General features: G+C 36.1%; 1 protein-coding gene across 13 annotated transcripts in view; it reads left to right on the top strand.

Moving 5' to 3' along the window:
* TRIP12 (thyroid hormone receptor interactor 12) overlaps nucleotides 1-20,108 on the top strand; it is an 84,216-nt gene extending 64,108 nt beyond the window's left edge. For 7 of the 13 annotated variants that reach the window (XM_086617966.1, XM_086617969.1, XM_086617962.1 and 4 more), the window contains 17 exons: nucleotides 525-676; nucleotides 2,477-2,649; nucleotides 3,137-3,210; nucleotides 3,307-3,506; nucleotides 4,710-4,837; nucleotides 5,121-5,272; nucleotides 5,750-5,892; nucleotides 7,152-7,308; nucleotides 8,454-8,552; nucleotides 9,086-9,200; nucleotides 9,463-9,617; nucleotides 10,130-10,294; nucleotides 11,488-11,652; nucleotides 15,290-15,403; nucleotides 17,258-17,352; nucleotides 17,560-17,663; nucleotides 18,731-20,108. In XM_086617966.1, the coding sequence (XP_086474092.1) occupies nucleotides 525-676; nucleotides 2,477-2,649; nucleotides 3,137-3,210; nucleotides 3,307-3,506; nucleotides 4,710-4,837; nucleotides 5,121-5,272; nucleotides 5,750-5,892; nucleotides 7,152-7,308; nucleotides 8,454-8,552; nucleotides 9,086-9,200; nucleotides 9,463-9,617; nucleotides 10,130-10,294; nucleotides 11,488-11,652; nucleotides 15,290-15,403; nucleotides 17,258-17,352; nucleotides 17,560-17,663; nucleotides 18,731-18,927 (2,388 nt within the window). In that variant the 3' untranslated portion in view covers nucleotides 18,928-20,108. Of the gene's footprint in view, nucleotides 1-524; nucleotides 677-2,476; nucleotides 2,650-3,136; nucleotides 3,211-3,306; nucleotides 3,507-4,709; nucleotides 4,838-5,120; nucleotides 5,273-5,749; nucleotides 5,893-7,151; nucleotides 7,309-8,047; nucleotides 8,137-8,453; nucleotides 8,553-9,085; nucleotides 9,201-9,462; nucleotides 9,618-10,129; nucleotides 10,295-11,487; nucleotides 11,653-15,289; nucleotides 15,404-17,257; nucleotides 17,353-17,559; nucleotides 17,664-18,730 lie in introns of those variants that run through there. The other 6 variants (XM_086617971.1, XM_086617968.1, XM_086617973.1 and 3 more) reach the window with 4 other exon arrangements.
* The last annotated feature ends 847 nt before the right edge of the window (nucleotides 20,109-20,955 follow it).

Genomic DNA, 20,955 nt, shown 5'->3' with positions numbered 1-20,955 from the left:
CACCCTGTAATTACAGAATATTCCACACAAGAGTGGGGAAAAAATTTTCAAAATGACCAATTGTTTGAATCTTTAACAACTTAAAAGTTGTTCCTGACTTTTAAGAAGTGGATACAGAAAGATTTTGGCTACTGATCTTATCACTTTGCTGTCTTCAGTCCTAAACACTAGATTTTCCTGTTTTTAAAGGAAGACATTTAAAGTGGAAGAGAGGAAAGTAGATAACTACAGCTTCTATGAAGCTTATTGCTCATGCAGTTAAGCTCATTGCTTTAAATCTGTAGGGCTAATAGCCCTACAGCAGGAGAGAAGAGTGTGTTCTTTGAAACAGGTCTTTCATAAAATTGTTATGTATCATCTAGTCATTCTGAACTGCTGCTCCTTTAAGTGAGAGCAGTGATTCTTAATTTCTGTGTTTTCGTTTTTGGTTTGTGTGGTTTTTTTTTCCCTAAACATTTTGTGGTATAGATTGTTTAAGATGGATTAATTCAAGCACATAACTAAAAGACTGGAATATATTTCAGCTTCCTGGAGAAGAACCTCTTGGAAGATTAGAGCCATTAGAAAATGCACCTTTGTTGGCATTAGTCCACAAAATGAACAATTGCCTCAGTCAGATGGAACAGTTTCCTGTCAAAGTGCATGACTTCCCAAGTGGAAATGGAACAGGGAGCAGGTAAGGATTAATGCTCAGGTAACAGTTTTGTTGGAAGCTTTGTTTTCCAAAACTTGTTTCAATACTGAGAGTTCCAAGAAGTAATGGAAAATTCTGACCCTATTAAAGACAAAAGCAATTTTTTTTATTCAGTGGAAGATTGGATATTTAACTGAATGTTTGCTTACTATCTGGAAATTGTCTCACTTAGAATGGGGGAGGTGGATGTGTAATTTTAAATGCAGCCTGCAAATTTAAGCTTTAAAAATTCAAGTACCTTCCGTGTCCCTATGTAGCAAACACTGGAAAGAAATAATCTATTTATTGCTGAGACACTGATGTTAGTGAAGTAACTAAACTGCTGAGAGTTTGTATTACAGTGCTAAACCCTTTTTTTCAGATAGATTCTGTTATCTAGGATGATAATGGATTGAATGATAACTGTTGGCTGTCAACATTGTTTAAAAAAAACTGTAGACTGACCTGCCTTGTGTCTTATAATAAATTTAAATTTAAATCCAACTTGTTATTTGCATTTTAAGTAACAAATTTGAATGACTGAAGACCTGTTTCTGCAATTTCTTTTCTGTACTTTAATAAATCAACACTATTTTTCATTCAGTGTATACCACTAAGTCCATTTCGGTATAAGTTACGTATAATTTTGAAAGTATTTTGTGGTGCTGGCTAAAAGCTCAATTTGATTATAGGCATATTCTTGTGACTATGCAGAAGTTAGGAGATTAAGAGCATTGTAAACGAATTTTTGAAAGTTATTCTTTAAAGTTTGAAATGCCAAAGTCTTCTGTGTCTCAGGTAGTAAGATAGTGTGGATCAACATCCATTATAGGAGATGTATTAGAGGCTCACACTATAGCATTAATCTAACTTACATTAAAATTCAGTACTTGTGTTTTGTGAAACTTAAAATCCATGGGAATGAAATACACAGATTTCTAATACTTGAAGGAATTAATTGTCTTGGTACTGACTTTTGCAAATAGTATGTGCTCTGTAATCTTTCAGTGCTTCCTAATACATACTGTAAAAAGGCGTCTGCAAAAAGTGGGATAACTACAAAAGTTAAAGCTTCTAATCATAGAAACAAAATTCTGCTGTTCTTGTTGAAAGAAAATTAAACATGGGAAATCCAACTAGCGCAGCATTGTTTGACTGCTAGTTTTACTGTGGATTATGTCAATGACGATTTTTGAGATATTAAGATTTGGTAGTCTTTCATGAGCACCTGGAAATAGAAGCAGCCCAAGTTAACATGTTTATGTATAAAACCAGCTAGCTTGAGTATTGATAACTTGACGAGAAGGAACATGTATTTGAACTGTACTTGGCAAGAAAAAAACAGAGGAGGTTTCAGGTTGTCTCTTTAAGTCCTTAATAAAAAAATACATGAATGGATACTTGCATTTTCCACCCCCGATTCTGATCCTTGTTGCACTGCAGGTAAACACAGCTCTAAATCTCATGTGGCATCAGCTGACCACTGAACAACTTCAGACCTCAGAGATGGTCAGTACAGGCCTTATTGTAATCGGACATCAGGCTGGACTTTCTCTTAATCCACGTAACTTCCATTGGAAGTCAGATTTTGTCCAACTTGGATTCTGTTGTTCTTGTAGAATGAAATTTTTAGTTTGTTTGTCCAAATCTTCATAGCTTATTTTTAGAGAAATAGGCTGAGAAATAATACTGTGAACAAGTGAATTTGTAAATGCATGTATAAGCCTATTTTAATGCATTTTTTAATGCAGTTATGGTTATTAGATTCTTTGTGTAGCAACTTTTTTCACAAATTATTTTGAGTTTTTCTCTTAACAGAGGATCCCAAGCTTTAAAATTCTTCAATACACATCAGTTAAAATGCCAACTGCAAAGACATCCAGACTGTGCTAATGTGAAACAGTGGAAAGGTGGACCTGTGAAGATTGATCCTCTGGCTTTGGTACAAGCCATTGAAAGATACCTTGTAGTTAGAGGTAGGTGTGTGTGTGTATTTATATGTGTGTGTATATATATATATATTAAAAAAAAAATACAGTCACATGGGCTTTGCTTCTTGGGATAGTCAGTATTGTCAGTACTGTAGGGTCCATAAAAACATGTGAGAATTATACTGAAGACAAATGGGAGGTATCTATAAACGCATATTGCTCACAGGGGAAGAGACTAGGATTGTGGAGAATCTCCCACTTTCCTGGAACAACCTTCTTCCTGTTATTAACAGTTCAATGTAAATATTAACGTAAGTATAATCCAGTTGACTGTGGTATTGGCTGTAACTTGGCGTTTTTGATGCCAAATGTTGATACTGAAGTTTGTTCTAACATGTCTGAGCCTTAGGTTTTTGACTGGTGTATTTTGAAACTGTTTTAGACAGTGGAGTTCATAAAAGTCAGACTACAAAAGCATTGCTATGTTTTGCGTAAAAACAAATGAGGATGTCTTTCTCCTCTCTTGCCTCAGGCTATGGAAGAGTTAGAGAAGATGATGAGGATAGTGATGATGATGGGTCAGATGAAGAAATAGATGAATCTTTGGTAAGCTTTTGCTCTGGAGGCAAGAGGAGGGAACAGTGTGGGGAGATGCTTAAAAGCTAGCAACAAGTTTCCTGACTTGTATGTTTTTTTGTTCAGGCTGCTCAATTCTTAAATTCAGGGAATGTGAGACATAGACTGCAATTTTACATTGGAGATCACTTATTGCCATACAATATGACTGTGTATCAAGCAGTCAGGCAGTACAGTTTGCAAGCTGAGGAGGAGAGAGAGTCTACAGATGATGAAAGCAACCCATTAGGAAGAGCTGGGATTTGGACAAAAACACATACCATTTGGTAAGTTGGCTAGAGAAATTGAGGGACAACTTGTCCGGTTTCCTAGATGTAGATAAAGAAAATTGTAATATAGCTCTTTTTTTTTTTCTCTCCAAAGCTATGAAGCTTTCAATTTCCTGATGTGTCTGAGATACCTAAATCTTAGTAAGACTTCATTGTTAGCCACTGCCATTCTTTCTAGCTCATGAGCAAAGCTGATGAACAAGAAATGGAAAATCTTAAATGACAGCTGCTACATGGAAGAAAGTAATTCTTAGTGTTAGGTCGCTAGCTACAAACAATAGAGAATGTGTCTACAAATAATGGTCAACTTCATACTGGTTTTCATAGTTGATTGCTGTGTAGGTTATATGTATTCTATGGCCATGCTTTGTAAGGAAGAAAATATTGATCTATGACTTCCCTCCAGAGGAGGGCCACGAAGATAAGAGGGCTGGAGCACCTTTCCTATGAGGACGGGTTGAAAGAGTTGGGGCTGTTCAGCCTGGAGAAGAGGAGGCTCCAGGGTGACCTTGTAGCGGTCTTCCAGTACCTCAAGGGGGCCTACAAGAAAGGTGGGGAGAGGCTGTTCAGGAGGGCCTGTTGTGATAGGACAAGGGGTAATGGTTTTAAAATAGAGGGAGGTAGATTCAGATTGGATATTAGGAAAAAATTTTTTACCATGAGAGTTGTAGAACACTGGAACAGGTTGCCCAGAGAGGTGGTGGATGCTCCATCCCTGGAGATGTTCAAGGCCAGGTTGGACGAGGCCCTGAGCAACCTGATCTAGTTGGAGATAACCCTGTTCCTTGCAGGGGGGTTGGACTAGATGGCCTTTGAAGGTCCCTTCCAGCCCTAACCATTCTATGATTCTATGATGACTGCGCCAAACATTTCAACATTCAGCAGTGTCTTTTCTGATATTTAAATGTGTTATTCAAAAGCAAAAATACCACAACCAAACACTTTGGATTTGTTGTCTATACCTTCTGCTTCAATTCCAGTTCATGGAACCAGAGAGTCCCCATTTTTTCTCCCCCATGACATACTTTGCTTCTGAGGGCTTAGCTTCAAAAGCTGGATCGTATCCAAATGCATTGTTCTTGTCTTTCTGCTTTTAGCTGTCATTCAAGTAAAATTCTGGTAATCAAAGAACTAACACTTCTGTAGCTGTTTTTGTTTCCATGTAGTTAGTATTTCACAAATAGATTTTCAACTTTTTAGGTACAAACCTGTGCGAGAGGATGAAGATGGTAGTAAGGACTGTGTTGGTGGTAAAAGAGGAAGAGCACAAACTGCTCCCACAAAAACCTCCCCTAGAAATTCTAAAAAGCATGACGAATTGTGGCATGGTGAGTGTGTTGCCTTGCTAATAAGTCAGATTTGTGAAACTTCTGAAAGGATGGGGAGGAAGAGTGTTTAGAGGCACCGTAGTGTTTCTTTTAAAGCAAGCATAGTGTAAGAAAAGTAAGAATACATTAATACGTGTATTAAAACTACAAATAACATGCTGAATTATCTAACTAAACTGCAGTAGTTAAGTGAATGCCATGACTAATACTACCTAGACTTCTAATGATTAAATCTTGGGAAGACTTCTGATGGATTTGATAAAATATTCTTTTTTCTTGCTAGATGGTGTATGCCCTTCAGTATTAAATCCTCTAGAAGTTTACCTCATATCTACTCCACCTGAAAACATAACATTTGAAGATCCCTCATTAGATGTTATTCTTCTTTTGAGAGTTTTACATGCTATCAGTCGATACTGGTATTACTTGTATGATGTAAGTAGTGCACTTTTTAAATCACTTTCATACTTGGTACAGACAACTCTGTGCTGGAACACCTTGAAATAGCTGCCTTTCCCTGTTCACCGCCCCCCACCAAGACAAAATAATGCAATTATTAAGTATCTTCCCTTACCTATTTCTGTCTTCTGGTAAGATAAAAGCTATAAATTCTTAAAGTCAATCGTATTTCCTCTATAGTGTGTTAAAAATGTTTTCTATGCTTTTTCCTTCTTTAAATTCAAAGAGCACCATTATTCCTGGAAAGAAAATGAATAGTAATAATCTACTCAGTCTTTCTTTCATGGCTTAGACTCTGTATGGCCAAAGTCACTATGAAAGTTTGTAGGTTGTTTTTTGTTTTTTGTTTTTCTTGTGATAAGCAAATTAAAAGACAAAAAAAATCTTAATAAAGACTTGGTACTTCTTCTAGCATTTCTTTAACTAGAAGTACGTTGGTTTTATTTAACACAGAATGCAATCTGCAAGGAGATAATTCCAACCTCAGAGTTTATCAACAGTAAACTGACAGCAAAAGCGAACAGGCAGCTTCAGGATCCTTTGGTGATTATGACAGGAAACATACCAACTTGGCTGACAGAACTTGGAAAAACATGGTATGAATGACTTGCTGTGTAGTATTTCTAATTTGAGTTAAGTATATCCCTCTTCACTGGGCAGCCCAGGTTCATATGTTACAAGGCTTTTGAAACTGCTGGGGGAGAGTAAAATATAGTTGCAGAAGTCTTGCTGAGTTACACAGTGACACTTCGATGAATGTTTGTTTGCACCTGTATTGCAAAGTTTAAACCAAATACAGAGGGATAGACTTTGCTGTGAAGTTTGGACCACTTCTTACAGGAGTTTCTGAGCAATTTCAAGTTTTCTCATTGAAATAATAGTGCTTGATTATGTTTATCTTGGTATATTCAATACAGTACAAAAGAAAATATTTCTATAAATACTGGGAAAATGTTATAAACTTTTATAAAGCTATATTCATAGTGTTATAGAATCTTGACACAGCGTATCAGCTGTAAAACTCTTGCACTTGAAAGAATGAGTTGACATTCTTGGGTTTCTCAAGCATCTTAATTGAATCAACACTAGTTACAATTGACTGGAAATACTCTACAGAAACTATTTGATTTTTCATTTTTAAAATAAGATCTCTAAATTTCTTCATAAACATTCCAGATAACAAATAATGAGTATGAATGCATATTCTTATGCAGACATCTGTAGCAGTATTTGTTCCGAAAAACTATCTTTTCATCTAAATGTCAGTGGAGGACTACACTGTTAACGTATGCATGGCTTTGAGAATAGTAGAACTGATAAAATAAGTTTCTCTGGTAGTCTTTAACAGTTTATTTAAAGTGTTTTTTGAAAATGGTGGAAGGTAGAATGCTGGTGCTGCTGTAGGCAGGTTCTCCCCACCACATTTGCCCCTTTCCCTTCCTCTCCCTCCTTCCCCAATACGGGAGCTTGAGCCACCTTCTTAAAATCTCTCATCTAAGTTAGATTTACTAATTGTAAAGCAGGTGTGAACGAGTAAAAGGATATTTATTTTCTGATATAAACTTTACATAGCCAAGGCAAGAGTATTTTGAATTATTTTTCTGGAAGAGTTAGAAGTTTCTGGAATTTTTGTGGTTCCTTCTTACATTAAATTCCATCTCTAGTTTCTTGGTCATAAACATTGTAACTAAAACTAAAGTGTGTTATGGAAGGCTTCCTTTGGAGGCCGCCTTCACCACAGTGTTCAATAAAGCACTAATTTTAGACATACTACTTTTATGGTGTGTTTTAAACTAAGCTGTAGTTGTAGATGCTAGTGTGGGAACTTGGCTAACTAATCCAATGCTCTTTACAGCCCATTTTTCTTTCCATTTGATACCCGTCAAATGCTGTTCTATGTAACCGCTTTTGATCGTGATCGAGCCATGCAAAGACTACTGGATACTAATCCAGAAATCAATCAATCAGATTCTCAGGACAGCAGAGTGGCACCACGACTGGACAGGAAAAAAGTAGGTATATCTTGCTTAGAAATGGAATGAATGACCTGTGTATTTTTATATTGTCTTTAAGAATATCGTTTTGAGCAACATGTCTCTGTAAAACTTCAGGTTTTGGTAGCATACTGCTGAAGGAGAGGGGTTTTTTTATTCATGTGGAAAGCACAGTGTCTTCTCGGTGTGTGCCAGGAGGTGGCAGCAGGGGCCAGCGTGACATGCTGCTGCCTCACCTCTTGCCTTACTTCCCGTCGGAGTCTACATAATTTCTGAAACTGTGCTAAGGTTTAGGTTTCGTTAGTGATTTGCCATATATTAGCATGTAAGCCTCTGGTTTCCTTTCTGTAGAGTTTCAGAATAATTCAAGCAATAGGGATTAGACCCTTAAATGTTACCTGAATAAACAAAAACGTCGTCCTTGTATTCTGGGAGAGTATTAAACCTCTTGTCACAACATAATAAAACTAAGCTGTGACTGTTTTAAATTGAAGGAGTCTTGGGTGTCTGCCTGGACTCTGGAGAGGTGTTATCTTACTAAGATCTGTTCTATACTGTAGGTCTGCTATATGATCTTGAATATAATTGAGAGGAAAAAAGATGAGGGACATGAGAATCTAGCAACTAGAGTGTAGCTTTCAACATGTAGGAATCCCAGTGCTGGTGTGTTGGTGTGTTTGGTTGTGTCATTTTTTGGTTTGGTGGGTTTTTTTGCGTGTTTGTTTTGTTTTTTGAAACCTGCCACTTTCCCTACCAGCAAATCTGCAAGGCCAGGGTATAGAATTATTAGGTTGCTGAATTTTGGCATCTTTATTCTGTGTTTTCTTCTGCATATATTAGTTCAAGGTATGTAAATCGCATGACAACATTTCTCTGCTATGTTATAGTCCTACTGCCAGATTCTTGACAAGAGTAGTACCTATTAGTTATACAAATGTAAGCAATTATTTTTTCATTTAATATCAACCATTTTAGTTCTAGTCACTTTTCATATAGAAGCAAGAATTATTTTATCAAAGTGTAAGCTTACAAATTGTTGAACTGTGGAACTGTTAGCATGGGGTGGAAAAACTTGCATAACTAATTTTTTTCCTGTTGTAACTACCTTGGGAGCTGGGACTTAAAGATATAATTTCACTACTTAAAACTTCTCTAATGTGTAGCGCACTGTGAACAGAGATGAGCTGTTGAAACAGGCAGAATCTGTGATGCAGGATCTAGGCAGTTCAAGAGCCATGTTGGAAATCCAGTATGAGAATGAAGTAAGTAATATCAACGCAGTCTAATTTAATCCCTTTTTACTGAAGATTAATACAAAAAAGCTACAATTTTCCTAGAATGATTTGGTCAGACTCTTGGTCCTTCCCATTACTGGTGCCACAAAATTTTATCTATTAATTATCCCTAATCCACTTGGTTGTAATTTTTAGTTGCTAGGAGAAACTGTTTCTCATCTACTAAATTTCATAATCAGTCTTATTCTGCAGAGCACCTTTTTTTCTAACTCTAAGTAAACAGCTGTGTGTTTTCTCTATGATATGATCCTTAGGTGGTTAATACTTTTATTTCTCTGTTATTCCCTCTGATACGTGTTCTTTCCAGGCCGTCTCAGTCATACTGTAAATGTTGGCGTAGTTAGGTTCTCTAGGTGCTTTTTGCAATGCAATCTTCTTTATTGCCAATAATGTACTATATTTTTTGGACAAAAGATTTTGATATTCAAATGGACCTAATGGACTCATTTATTTATTTCACTCTTCCTCCTCCTCTCCCCACACCCTCCCTCCCCCTGAAGGTTGGCACAGGCCTAGGCCCCACGCTAGAGTTCTATGCACTTGTATCTCAGGAACTACAGAGAGCAGACTTAGGCCTTTGGAGGGGGGAAGAAGTGACTTTAGCTAATCCAAAAGGTAAATGTTTTATTACCTAAACTATCAATATTGATCTAATATTGAATTGACTCTAAGTTGACTTTAATTATGTGAATGGCTTTGATTGAAAGAGCAGCTCAGTTTGTGGTCAGATAATATGCTTCATGATAGTATGTGATTATCTTAGTAGATTTTTTAAAATCGGTTATGGTTATCTGAGAGCTGCTTTCAAACTTGCACCTGGAACGAAATTAGTAGTGTATGTATTGAACCCTTCTTTTTTTTCTTTCTTCCTCAACAGGAAGCCAGGAAGGTACCAAGTACATCCATAACCTTCAAGGCCTTTTTGCACTTCCTTTTGGTAGAACAGCCAAGCCAGCTCACATTGCGAAAGTTAAAATGAAGTTCCGTTTTCTGGGAAAACTAATGGCCAAGGCAATCATGGATTTTAGACTGGTGAGAATAAAATGGAAAACGTGATTCTGAAGGGTTAAGTGAAAATTCTAGTTCTGACTGCTGTTTTTTCCCCAACACATTCATAGTTGTATGGAATTATTTTTAGCTCTAGTAGTTTAGGAGGGGCAAGGGGAGACAGATGCAGCTGAACTTCTGAGGGGGGCAAAGGGTAGTGTAAGGGAAAAGCAGCGACTTTTGAGACCGTAGTAAAAAAGGAATAGCCTTTGTGTGCCTTGTGTTGCAAGCTCTCTCCAGTCCTCTTGCAAGATCATATATGGCTTATTATTATTCTAGCTGCTGAATTGCTGATTGTTCTAGTTTATGTGCACTAGGCAGTCAGTGGTGTTTTCTTGACTGTAAATTTCTCAGGCAGAAGCACTCAAGCACAGTGTTTTCGTGTGTGCCAGAACTGTTAATTAGTAAATAGTATTCTAGATCTATTCAAGATATGAAATAGCTAAAGGTACTGTTCTGGAAGACAAGTCAATACTAAACAACACTTCTATTTCCAGGTGGATCTTCCTCTTGGACTTCCTTTTTATAAATGGATGCTACGACAGGAAACTTCCTTGACATCACATGACTTGTTCAGTATTGATCCAGTAGTAGCCAAATCAATATATCACCTTGAAGATATTGTAAGGCAAAAGAAAAGACTTGAACAGGACAAAACACAGGTGGGAATGTAACCCTAATGGACGAGTGCGTCTTCACACACGTTTGGATTTTTATGAAGTAGCCATAATTGAGAGTGTATGATAGTGCTTAATACTGATGGTAACAGTGATAATGACTTCATTATAATAAAAGGAGTAACTTTAATGTTACTAAATCAGAGGCTAGTAATTATAATACAATCTTTCTAACATTAGAAATGTATTATGGAATTCTTCTGTGTGATTTAAACACAGGCTAAAAATGGCTTAGGCCAGATGTTTGCCTAAGGTAACTTCTTTTTGGTTCACTTTGAAAAGACTAATCAACTTTAATATGAAGAGTATTTTTTTTTTTCTCCTTTGATTTTTGAGCATTTAGAAGGCTTGGTGCTTTTATTAGTGGATTTAGTCAGTGTTTCAGATTTGTTTTAGAAGTTCTTTTTGTGAGTCTTTTTCCTCCTCTACTGAAGAGCTACATGCAGAACTAGAGTAAACTGGCTTTATATGTGAGCATACAAGGTTTTTTGTAGATACAGAAGAGTCTTAATTTTTCAAGGTTGTTCACTCTTAGCTGAAAATAGGACTGTTCACTGTTGCAGAGTAGCAATGAAAAGTCTTTGGCATGCATGCTCTTTCTAGCATCCAATGTTAATAGATGGTAGGCGGTAATAACCTAATTTATACTCTTAATACATCTGCTTTGTTACTAGTGAAATTATTGCAAGCTTGTGGGCCTTTGTTCCTCTTCACTTCACTGTCTCTTTCTCCTTGATCACCGCTTTTAATTTCCCAACAAGAGTTTGAAAAACCTGAAACCTGGTGGGTGAAAGCTGAAAAATGTCAGTATACATGCCAAATATGAATGTCATTAACTATTCTAAGGAAAAAAAAATAGCTTAAGAGCCTTAGCATATTACACATCTCCTTGTCTAGCAGTAGTGTTTTCTAAATAAATAATACGCAAGAATTTGAAGTAATTCCAGAACTCTAGAAAAAAGTGTACTGTTACAATCTTTCAAGTTGATCCATTAAGATAGTTTATTTAGTTTGTCTTGGTTTACTGTTATGTGTGAAAAATATAGAAGCAAAGCAAGGAGCACCATGTCAGTGTTAGTAGTAATGTTTTTGTAGAAATGTTTACTTGGTCAAAACTGCTTTACAAGTCATTAACGTGAATGAATTGTTTTCACTGGTTTTCACTTCCAATTTTTTAGACCAAAGAAAGTCTACAGTATGCATTGGAGGCTCTGACTATGAATGGCTGCTCAGTGGAAGATCTAGGGCTGGACTTCACACTTCCTGGGTTTCCTAATATAGAACTGAAAAAAGGGGGAAAAGATACACCAGTCACCATCCACAATTTAGAAGAGTATCTCAGAGTACGTAAAAGCAAAGCTAAGACTAAAATTTTCTTTAGCCCTCCTCGCCTTGCTCTCAAGTAGTTTGTTTCCCTGTATATTTCAGTTCATTCTTGTGAACTGGGTACAGCAATTGTTTTCCTCCTGATTGCTTCCCTTCTGTATTAGTTTATTAATACAGAAAACCTGTTTGAATCCTAGTCAGCACACCTGACTCAAACTTTATAGTACAAAAAAGTCTGGTTTATATATAGCGTAGGCATCAGAAGTATAGTTTTTTGGATAAAAAGTGTTGTAGTAAGTGAAGTAATTTGAGCTGTGGACTTTCAGAATCTTTAAAAAAGTTCCTGCATCTGAGTGTGATAATGAATTTGTTTGCAATAGTGATTTAGCACCTGATACCTATGCTTCAGTGGGCTTTTTAACTGCTATGATAATAGTGAAATTTTTTGGAGTTCAGACTTAAAAAACCATCAGCTCAGTTCTGAGTCAAAATTACAGCAGTAATGTTTCCTTAAAAAAAAACCTCAAACAACAACAAACACACACCTACAACCCACAAAAAAACACACAAAACAAAACTGGAAGCCATTAAAAAAATAGGTAAGGAACAGATAACAAAACAGTGCCATAATAAGTTGACAATACACCTGCATATTGATTTATTCTTATGTCAGAAGGGATATAAAACCTAGAGAAACAAAAGGGTGATACTGGTGAACAAAGGCAGGAAACTCTGCATAAGGAAGTGTTAAAGGGAATAGGTTAAAAACAACCTGAAAGAGATGAGAAAAGGCAGGAAGAATGCAGTATTATCACATGAGGTTGTGAGTGAGAATGGAGGTAAGAATGATCGATTGCATAATGAAAAAAAAACATTATTCTAGCTCCTAAATAATGCATTTTCTGACAGATTAGTCTGCTGCCAATTTCACTCTGAGGACTGTTAAGGTTTTCAAGCACTGAAAAGAAACATATCTGATGTTTTGGTAGAAGTGATTCAGTAAGGGGCATAAAAGCTCCTGGATATCAATTGAGAACTTTGCAAAGTTATTCCGTAATCCTTATAGCTGAATATTGAGCAGTTGCTGTTCATCTTCCAGATACAAGCTGTTATGTACATACCCACTTCTCACATCTTTATTTGTTGAAAGCAAATTCTGCTAGTCAAGAGTCACTTACAAAATTAAACATATTTCGATATAAAGCTGCTTGCAGACTTACAGAGGGGCAATGCCAACAATCATAGTTTGTTCCAAATGGTGTTTGCAGCCTCTGTTTACTGAGGAAAGCTGAGCAAGGCTGCTTTCAAGTCTGATTTTCGTAGTTTGCAGTCATTTTTTTTTTCTTCTAGGTAACACGTATTAGGCATCTGATATGCTGAGAAAGGCTTGCAGACATCTCAGATGTCCTGTAGTTGTCCTATTTTAGGCCTCTGGCATTGTACAGGAAGAGCAGATCACTGCAGAAAGCTTGTTCTCTGCTTCTTCCTAAACAACTTTAGGGAGTATTTTCTTTAAAGACCTAAAAACTTGTGCATTTTTTCTATCCTTGTCTTTATATTTCTGCCTTATAAAGGAGACTTTAAACTAGATTCTAGTGATTAGCATTGCAGACTTAATGTCAAGGAAATAGAAGAGATTTCAGAGAGAAAATTGGTGTCCTCTGTATTACAAGTATGATGAATTGCAATTTAGAAACAGTATATTTAATTTATCAGGTAGCCTGTACAGCTCCCTGTGGGTCAGCTGCCCTGCTCTTGAAAATGTCATTGTCATTAAGATTTTGTGTGTGGATTACCATTAAAAGTAGTTTATAAAGCTAGAATATCCTACTGTTACTTTTCATGCCTCTCCTGTAGTCATGTCATTCCACCTTCCACCTCCCTTTTTTTTTCCCCCCAAGGATGGTTCCCACAGGAGCTACCTTTATCAGAAAGTAGAACTATTTCAGCTACCAGTATAGTGAAAGACTCTATTCTCTCTCTTTCTTTTTTTTTTTTCCCTTCTCCTCTGTACTATAAAGAGGCCAACTTGCTTGTTCTAGATTTGTGGACAAAAAGTTTCTGGAGTGCAGTGTTTTTGCCTAGCAATTTGATCTTCTCTTTGAATCCACAAGAATACAGTGCATCTTAAATTTTGCCACGCGCTCCTGGTCGTAAAAAGTAATCACAATTCTAAGTACAGCTCTGCTGCCAGAATATCCAATAGAGTATTCTATGTTACAGATAGCAATAGAAAAGCCTTCTGTGCTGCTGGTGCTTACTGTAGATTACTCTTCAGTAGTAAAACCTGACATGTGAAAGCAGGGGTATGCATCTTACCGGAAATTCAATGCCTGACTCATTTGTAGGAAAGCGATATTATCAACAGATCCCATTAGGCTTTTATATCGGAGAGCTTTCTGGAACAAGTATCTCTTCAGTTATTGGGACAGACTTAAGTACTTGTTTCAGGAGTCCAGCAGTATTGATGAGGTTTTAAATCGTATTCAAATGCATCCTTAGATGTCTTTCAAGCTTTTCAGCATTCCAGGTCAGAGCTTTTAACACATTTGAAAACTAGTAGCTGTGTGTTGGCAGCACATCTTTTACAACTAGATTTCATTTCCTGCTAGATTTGAGGGTATCCAAGGCAAGTGTAATCATCAATAGCACGGACGGACAAAAGAATCTGAACTTAGCATGCAATCTGCCATGTATAATATATTTCTTAATTTAGTGGAGAAATATTGGCTGCAGGACTTTGAAAAGAAATTTGATCTTGTTTGTGTCAAGTCCCCTTCCTTCCCATCAGTGATTATTGTTGCAATATTTGCTGTCCACTTCGGGAGGTGCATTTAGTCTTGAGGGAGTAACTGCAGATACAAAACCAAAACAGAAACCATACACAAAAAGCCTAGACTACTGTCTTACTATCTTTTGCCATATGTTTCTTAACTTCATTTCATGTTACTGAGTTGGTTATCTCCTTTTTTTCCCCAGGTATTCTTACAATATGAAGCTACTTAACAAAAATACTAAAGTTACTTTTTGTAACTGTGTATTAGAAAAGGGACCCATATGTTTCCATGGGGGAAACTAATCTAATACTGCCAGTAATGCCCCAATGATTTCTGTTTCGGTTACTGAATTTTAAGAACGTGTAGGTTGGCTTCTAAAAATATGTAAAAACTCTTTAGACTTGTTTTAAACTGTTTTGTCAAATAGGTTCAGTTTAACCTATATTATTCTGAATTTCATCTATTAACCTTGTTTTATTAAAAATAAAGGCAAGTAAGTTGCTTAAATTCTGCATGACTTGCATGATGAGGATATTCTAAATATGGGGTTGTTTGAACTCCAAATGACTTGCTCATTTGCAGTGACAGACCACATGACAAAGTTGTGAAGAAAAAACGCAAGAAATTCTGTCAGGTGCATTGCAGCAGCACAGTAATTGCACACAAGCAGCGGTGTGAGCTTATGAATTAAGGCAGAATGAGGCAATGGTGTAGAGCAGCTCCATGAATCAAAGTTCAAACTCTGCTACAACTACAGTGAGCATATGGCTAGGCTTCTGTAGAGATTTGTTCTGTAGCTGTAGTCTTTTGTACAGTAGTGATCACTCCACACTTCCTTTCTTCAAATGTCTTTTTCTCTTTTTTTCCTTCCCTGCAGTTGGTTATATTCTGGGCACTAAATGAAGGTGTTGCCCGACAGTTTGACTCATTCAGAGATGGATTTGAATCAGTCTTCCCCCTCAGTCATCTTCAGTACTTCTATCCTGAGGAGGTTGGTAAACGTATTTTTACTGATGCTTTTAAAATGTGACATCTATATGTATGGACAGTCTGAACCTAGGTGTACAGTGGGTGCGTTTGTGACAGTCTGATTACATAACGTTTCTGATGCATATTAGGAAAACTTGGTGTCCTTCAAATTGCATAGTTAAATGTTAGATGTCTATGTTCAGTGGTCATTTATTTGATGCTTTTATTATGAACAGCTTCATTTTCTTTAAAATTGACTGTATCTAGCTTTTCTGAGAAAAATGCTTTATTTTATATATGTAGGGTCTCTATATTGGTATGGATACTTTAATTCCTTGTATTGCAGTACCTCTTAATAGCTATAGATGTAGCTATTTTATACCTATCTATGTATGTACATATAGACATGGATGCTACCTGGATGTTCTAGGAAAAAAAAAAAAATAGCTCTTTAACAAATCTTTAGACAGTAGGAGGAGATTCGGATGAAGGGATAAGAATGAGGATAGGTGGTCTTGCCTTGCATTCTCCACCCACCAGATCAATTTCCGGTAAAATTCTTACACTCTTAAGTGAACTGAGTTGCCACAATTATGGTTGTCTGGACTAGAAGAGTCCAGAGTAATAAATGTTTTATTACTTTGCCTTTAGAGAGTTTATTTGAAGACTATATGTTGAAGAGTTTGTTTACCTTCGTAAACTTACACCTTTGACTTCATGAAGAGTTGTTAAGTGTGCTCTGAAGGAGTGTTTTAGCAAAGCCTTTGTGTTACTCTCTTGTTCTTGGTGCTTTGCAGTATAAGAGTTGCTTGAAGCTGAGATCTGTAACTGCTCGCAGTGATTCTTCATGCCCTTCTGGTACCGCTTTCAAAGAGTACTATCACGTTTTTCCTGCAACAAATTCAAGGCTAATAAAAATGGCAGATTATTCTAATTTCTCTAGTGTTTTACCCAAACTTCTCTGTTTTGCGATATATGTGATGCTCTTCTTCTGTCTTGTTGTTTGGCATGCTTTGATGCTTTCTTCTGTCTGGAAATTTTAAAATATGGGCACTAGTCTATGGCTAATCTACTAATATAGTTGATCAAAATTAAGCCATAGGAGTAGTATGAGGTATCTTCTATCTTTCCCTTGATTGAGTATATGTGTGTGATCTTGTGTTCTGTTGCTGATAGCTGTCCAGCCATTTGAACCTTTTTACAAACCATTCCTAAACTTTTATAAAGAACTTGTACAATTCTTTTATTCATAAACAGAACAGCTACATGTGTCAAACCTCTGGTTTTATTGAGATCAGGACTTTACAACTCCTTGTGTATCCTAGAAGGACATCTGTGGAAGCTTTTAATGTTTTGACTGTAGCCTGTCATCTCTGCCCAAGTGCATAGAAAGAACAAGCAAAATAATTTTAAGTACGAAACTGCTATCTGACAGATCCATCTCTGTTTAATGATTGGTTATGGTCTTTTTTTTTCTTTCAAAGAAGAGCTCAGAGTTCTAAAAAGCAAGTGTAAACACTCTATCTTCCCATTCCCCTAGATTTCTTTAAGAATTGTGAGTTTTAAAAAAAGTTAAGGCATTTTTTGTTCTGTAGTGTAAATTGCTTATTAGGATTGTCTCTGTTGTAAGAAATACGTTGAGCATCTCATGTGGTAGTGGATTGTATGCAAAGGCAGATTGACCAAATGAGCCTGTCACTGGGATGAAGCTATTGCGTTCAAAGGATTTGGGAGGATTGCTTGCGGTGACTGAGATGGTTTTTCAGCAAGCCATTCCAGGAGGTAGAATGCTGTAATAGTAGTCAGAACAGACAGTACTCATTCTGCCACAAGTTCTAAAGGGGAAAACTTACTTCTTTGTTTTTTAATTTTATAGTTGGAGCAGCTCTTGTGCGGCAGTAAAACGGACACTTGGGATGCAAAGACTTTAATGGAATGTTGCAGGCCAGATCACGGTTATACGCATGACAGGTAATATGGTGTTGGTCTTTTTAAAAAAAAAAAAAAGAAATAAAATTAGCACTAGAAAATACTTTAAATAATCTTGATATACTGTTATTCAAGCTAAAGGAATTACATGAAATTTATTTGAAAATAATCATTTTCACTGAATAGGAATACGATGCAATTATTTTAACTATAAACAAAATAACAATAGCTTCTTTTTTTCCTCCTTAGTCGAGCAGTGAAGTATCTCTTTGAAATTCTTAGTAGCTTTGATAGTGAGCAGCAAAGACTGTTTCTGCAGTTTGTGACGGGCAGCCCCAGACTGCCTGTAGGAGGTAGGTTTTGTTTATTATATATTGTTATATATGAAATCAGTATTATTAATGCATTTTAGAATAAGTGAATTATTTCAGTATAGAAAAAAAATACTTAACTGTATTTTAGAGGTTCATACTTGTTTGATTTTTCTAGTTTCAGAAGTGGCTGGGTAGACTTCAGGTAGAATTCTCATAAATTTTGTGTTAATCTGATGATACTTGATTCAATTGACTCTCTCCAGGTTTAATTTATGTTACTAGATAACCTATCAGAGGGCAAAAAAAGTTCAAAGCTTAAACAAAACTGAAACCCCTTAATACTGTAGTCCTTGGCTAGCAGTGCATTAAGTTATGATAAAAATGAAATGGATGCATTGCTACCTAGAAACAATTTATTTTCTAGAAAAGAGACAATACCAGCATAGTGATAAAACTTTAATTTCTCCCCCTTTTGAATTTCAGAATTTAGATGAGAGGCAGTGAGGAAAACTGAGGAATTTGCTGTCTTTGCTAGGGACTGTTATAGAATACGCGTTTTACCATATTCTCAGCTGAACGCTTTGCAAGTAAAAACAGAATTTATGCATCTGTTCCATTATTTATGTTCTTGGGGGTTTGGAGGAAAGAGTTCGGATTTTTTTAAAGAAGATTTTTTTAGAGCTCTTTTGGGGGAGAGATGGTGCAGATAGGATTGAAGGTTAGAAGTATAAAAACCTAAACTGGAGTGAAAAAATAAGGTACCACAATCATAGATAATTTCTGAGAATCTTAAATGTGTATGAACCCAACAAATTCTTAAAATTCTATGTTTGGAATAGGCTTTTTACACATACAGATGACAGAATTAAAAGTAGGTGTGTCCAGCTTATTTTTTTTAGTTTGTCTTGGCAAACTAATCTCAGACAGGATTTTAGGTATTTTTTAGCTTGCTACATGGCCTTATGAAGCCATTTTCTAAACTTTTCAAAACGGAGATTAAGGAGTCAATTATGAGATGCATGCTTCTGTCACTGTTAGATGTCAACAGTGTTAACTGTGTTTCCAAGAGGAATGATTCTACTCTGAATGTCTTTTCTCATTAATAGGCTTTCGAAGTTTGAATCCTCCGTTGACAATTGTACGCAAGACGTTTGAGTCTACTGAGAATCCAGATGATTTCTTACCCTCAGTAATGACTTGTGTGAACTATCTCAAATTGCCGGACTATTCAACCATTGAGATAATGCGTGAAAAACTCTTGATAGCTGCAAGAGAAGGGCAGCAGTCATTCCATCTTTCCTGATCGCAATGAAAAATGCAATGTCTGCCTGTTACAGCAAAAGAGAAACTCATGATTCTTTTCTAAATATATCACCTGAGTCAAGGAAACGTGTTACGCCTTCTTGTTGTAGAAAAACGGCTTGCAGATTATAAACAAAGACACTTGGTTGATATTCATTAAAGGCCCCTTTGGACTTCAAGTGATCAGGCCCTAAAAGTTGTTGTGACAAAGTTTCTTTAGCAAGTTCTTGTTTAAATTATCATTTATTTGATGAGTGAAGTTTTTAACTTGCTTTGCTGTGTGAAATTTAAAAAGGGATGTTTTTCCAGGCTGGAACAATAAATGTCGCTGTGCAGTTTAATACTGGGCTGTGTGTATCCATCTAGATAAGTCTGAAGTTTTTCCTCCAAAGACAACTTTTGTACATAAGTACAGAAATTAAAATACACCATGTATTTGACGAATCTAGTTTAGTAGACTAGTTCTGTGTACCCTCACCTTCTTCTAATTTTACCCATCCTCATGTATTGTCTGATGTGCAATTCACTTGGTTCTTTTTGTGTGCAACATTCAACAATTGTTATGTTTTGGTTAGCATGGGCATTTAACTGTTCCATGCCTCTTTCTCTGATTAAGATAATTTAAATTTTACTGAAATCAAATATATATTGTCAATATAATTCAGCCTTTGTAACTAGGTAGAACCTTTCTTATAGCATAGTTTTACTGTAGTGGTAGGATATAATGGCGACAGTCTTTACCAGTCGACACTCTAGAGCTGTTTACACAGTGATTCAGGCAGCAAAAGCCTCTTACTAGAGGCTCAGAAGAATTATTTCTTTCATGTAGGTGAAGTCCAGCGGCTTGGGCTGGCCAGTGTGTATTGTGGTAAGGCCAGAGCATTTTGAATTGATGTAAAGTTTTTTAAAAGACAAATTAGTTGTTTCATTCCTTGTTTGAGTAAACAGTTTTCTTGTTCTTGATCTAAGTTCCTGGTTACTTTTGTAGTGTTTTTTTTCTTTTTTTTTCTCCCCCAGCGCTAGCTTGGAACAAACAGTTCAGCCTTTGTCTTTTGACACAGATAAAGCACCTGTAAGCAATGCTCTGTCCAACTGTTTTATGTGCTGATTTCTCAAATCTGCAATAATTTACTTCATCAGGTTAATGTTTTTACCTGAATATAAATAAAAAAGTTTGCTTCACCTTTTTGTTCATAGTTTTGTACTGTATGCATAAAGTTCAATTGTGTAAATTACTGTAATGCAAGTAAATCATCCTAAATCTACTTGGCTAACAGCCTGCAACTTGTGGATGATTTGCTACTAAAACAAGACCTTTTAAGGCCTCCAACTTAGAGGGAAATTTTTTTTCCTTTCTATGGGTTCAAAAACAGGCAATTACAAATATTCCTGAGATGTACGTGCTATATAGTTCATCTCTATAAAAATGTGATAGTTAATTACTTTTATTCAACTTTGAGAAATCAAAATTCATTTCAGTGCTTAGAAATTGTTAAATTCTGGCTAATCAGACTAGTATTTCCCCAAAACTAACAAGTTTTCTTTTATCTAGCTGAAGAACTTGTACTTGCAGAATATGTAACGGACATTCTTCCAGTGAACATTCACAGAATTACATGTGGTTGCTCATACCAGTGCCACTGAAATGTAATGCAAATCTGTCATGAGCATGAGTAGAATGTGAAATCCTTGCACAAAGAACCTGATAACTGAACAGTTTCTACTACCGTATTAAAACTGAAAGAAGGCGCTTCACACTGTACATACAATAATGGTAGTGCACAGTGCGGCATAGTTTTCATAAAACTTCAAGGCAGTGTTTAAACTATGAACTGGTGTTTAAATTGTTCTGATAACTTGATCAAACTGAGCACAAAAAAAGTGTTTATAGTGTGTGGATAGCAATTTGTTCATTTTTTTTAAGGTTCTATATTATTAAAAAACTGACTTGTGTAAAAAAAAAAAAAGAAAAAAGCTAATATTTTGTATTAAAATATCATGTGTATTGATATTTTTTTTACCCATGTTG

This window comes from Tauraco erythrolophus, chromosome 11, assembly GCF_009769465.1.
Source record: "Tauraco erythrolophus isolate bTauEry1 chromosome 11, bTauEry1.pri, whole genome shotgun sequence".
Taxonomy (NCBI): Eukaryota; Metazoa; Chordata; class Aves; order Musophagiformes; family Musophagidae; genus Tauraco; species Tauraco erythrolophus.
This window is presented reverse-complemented; position numbering and strand designations above follow the sequence as displayed.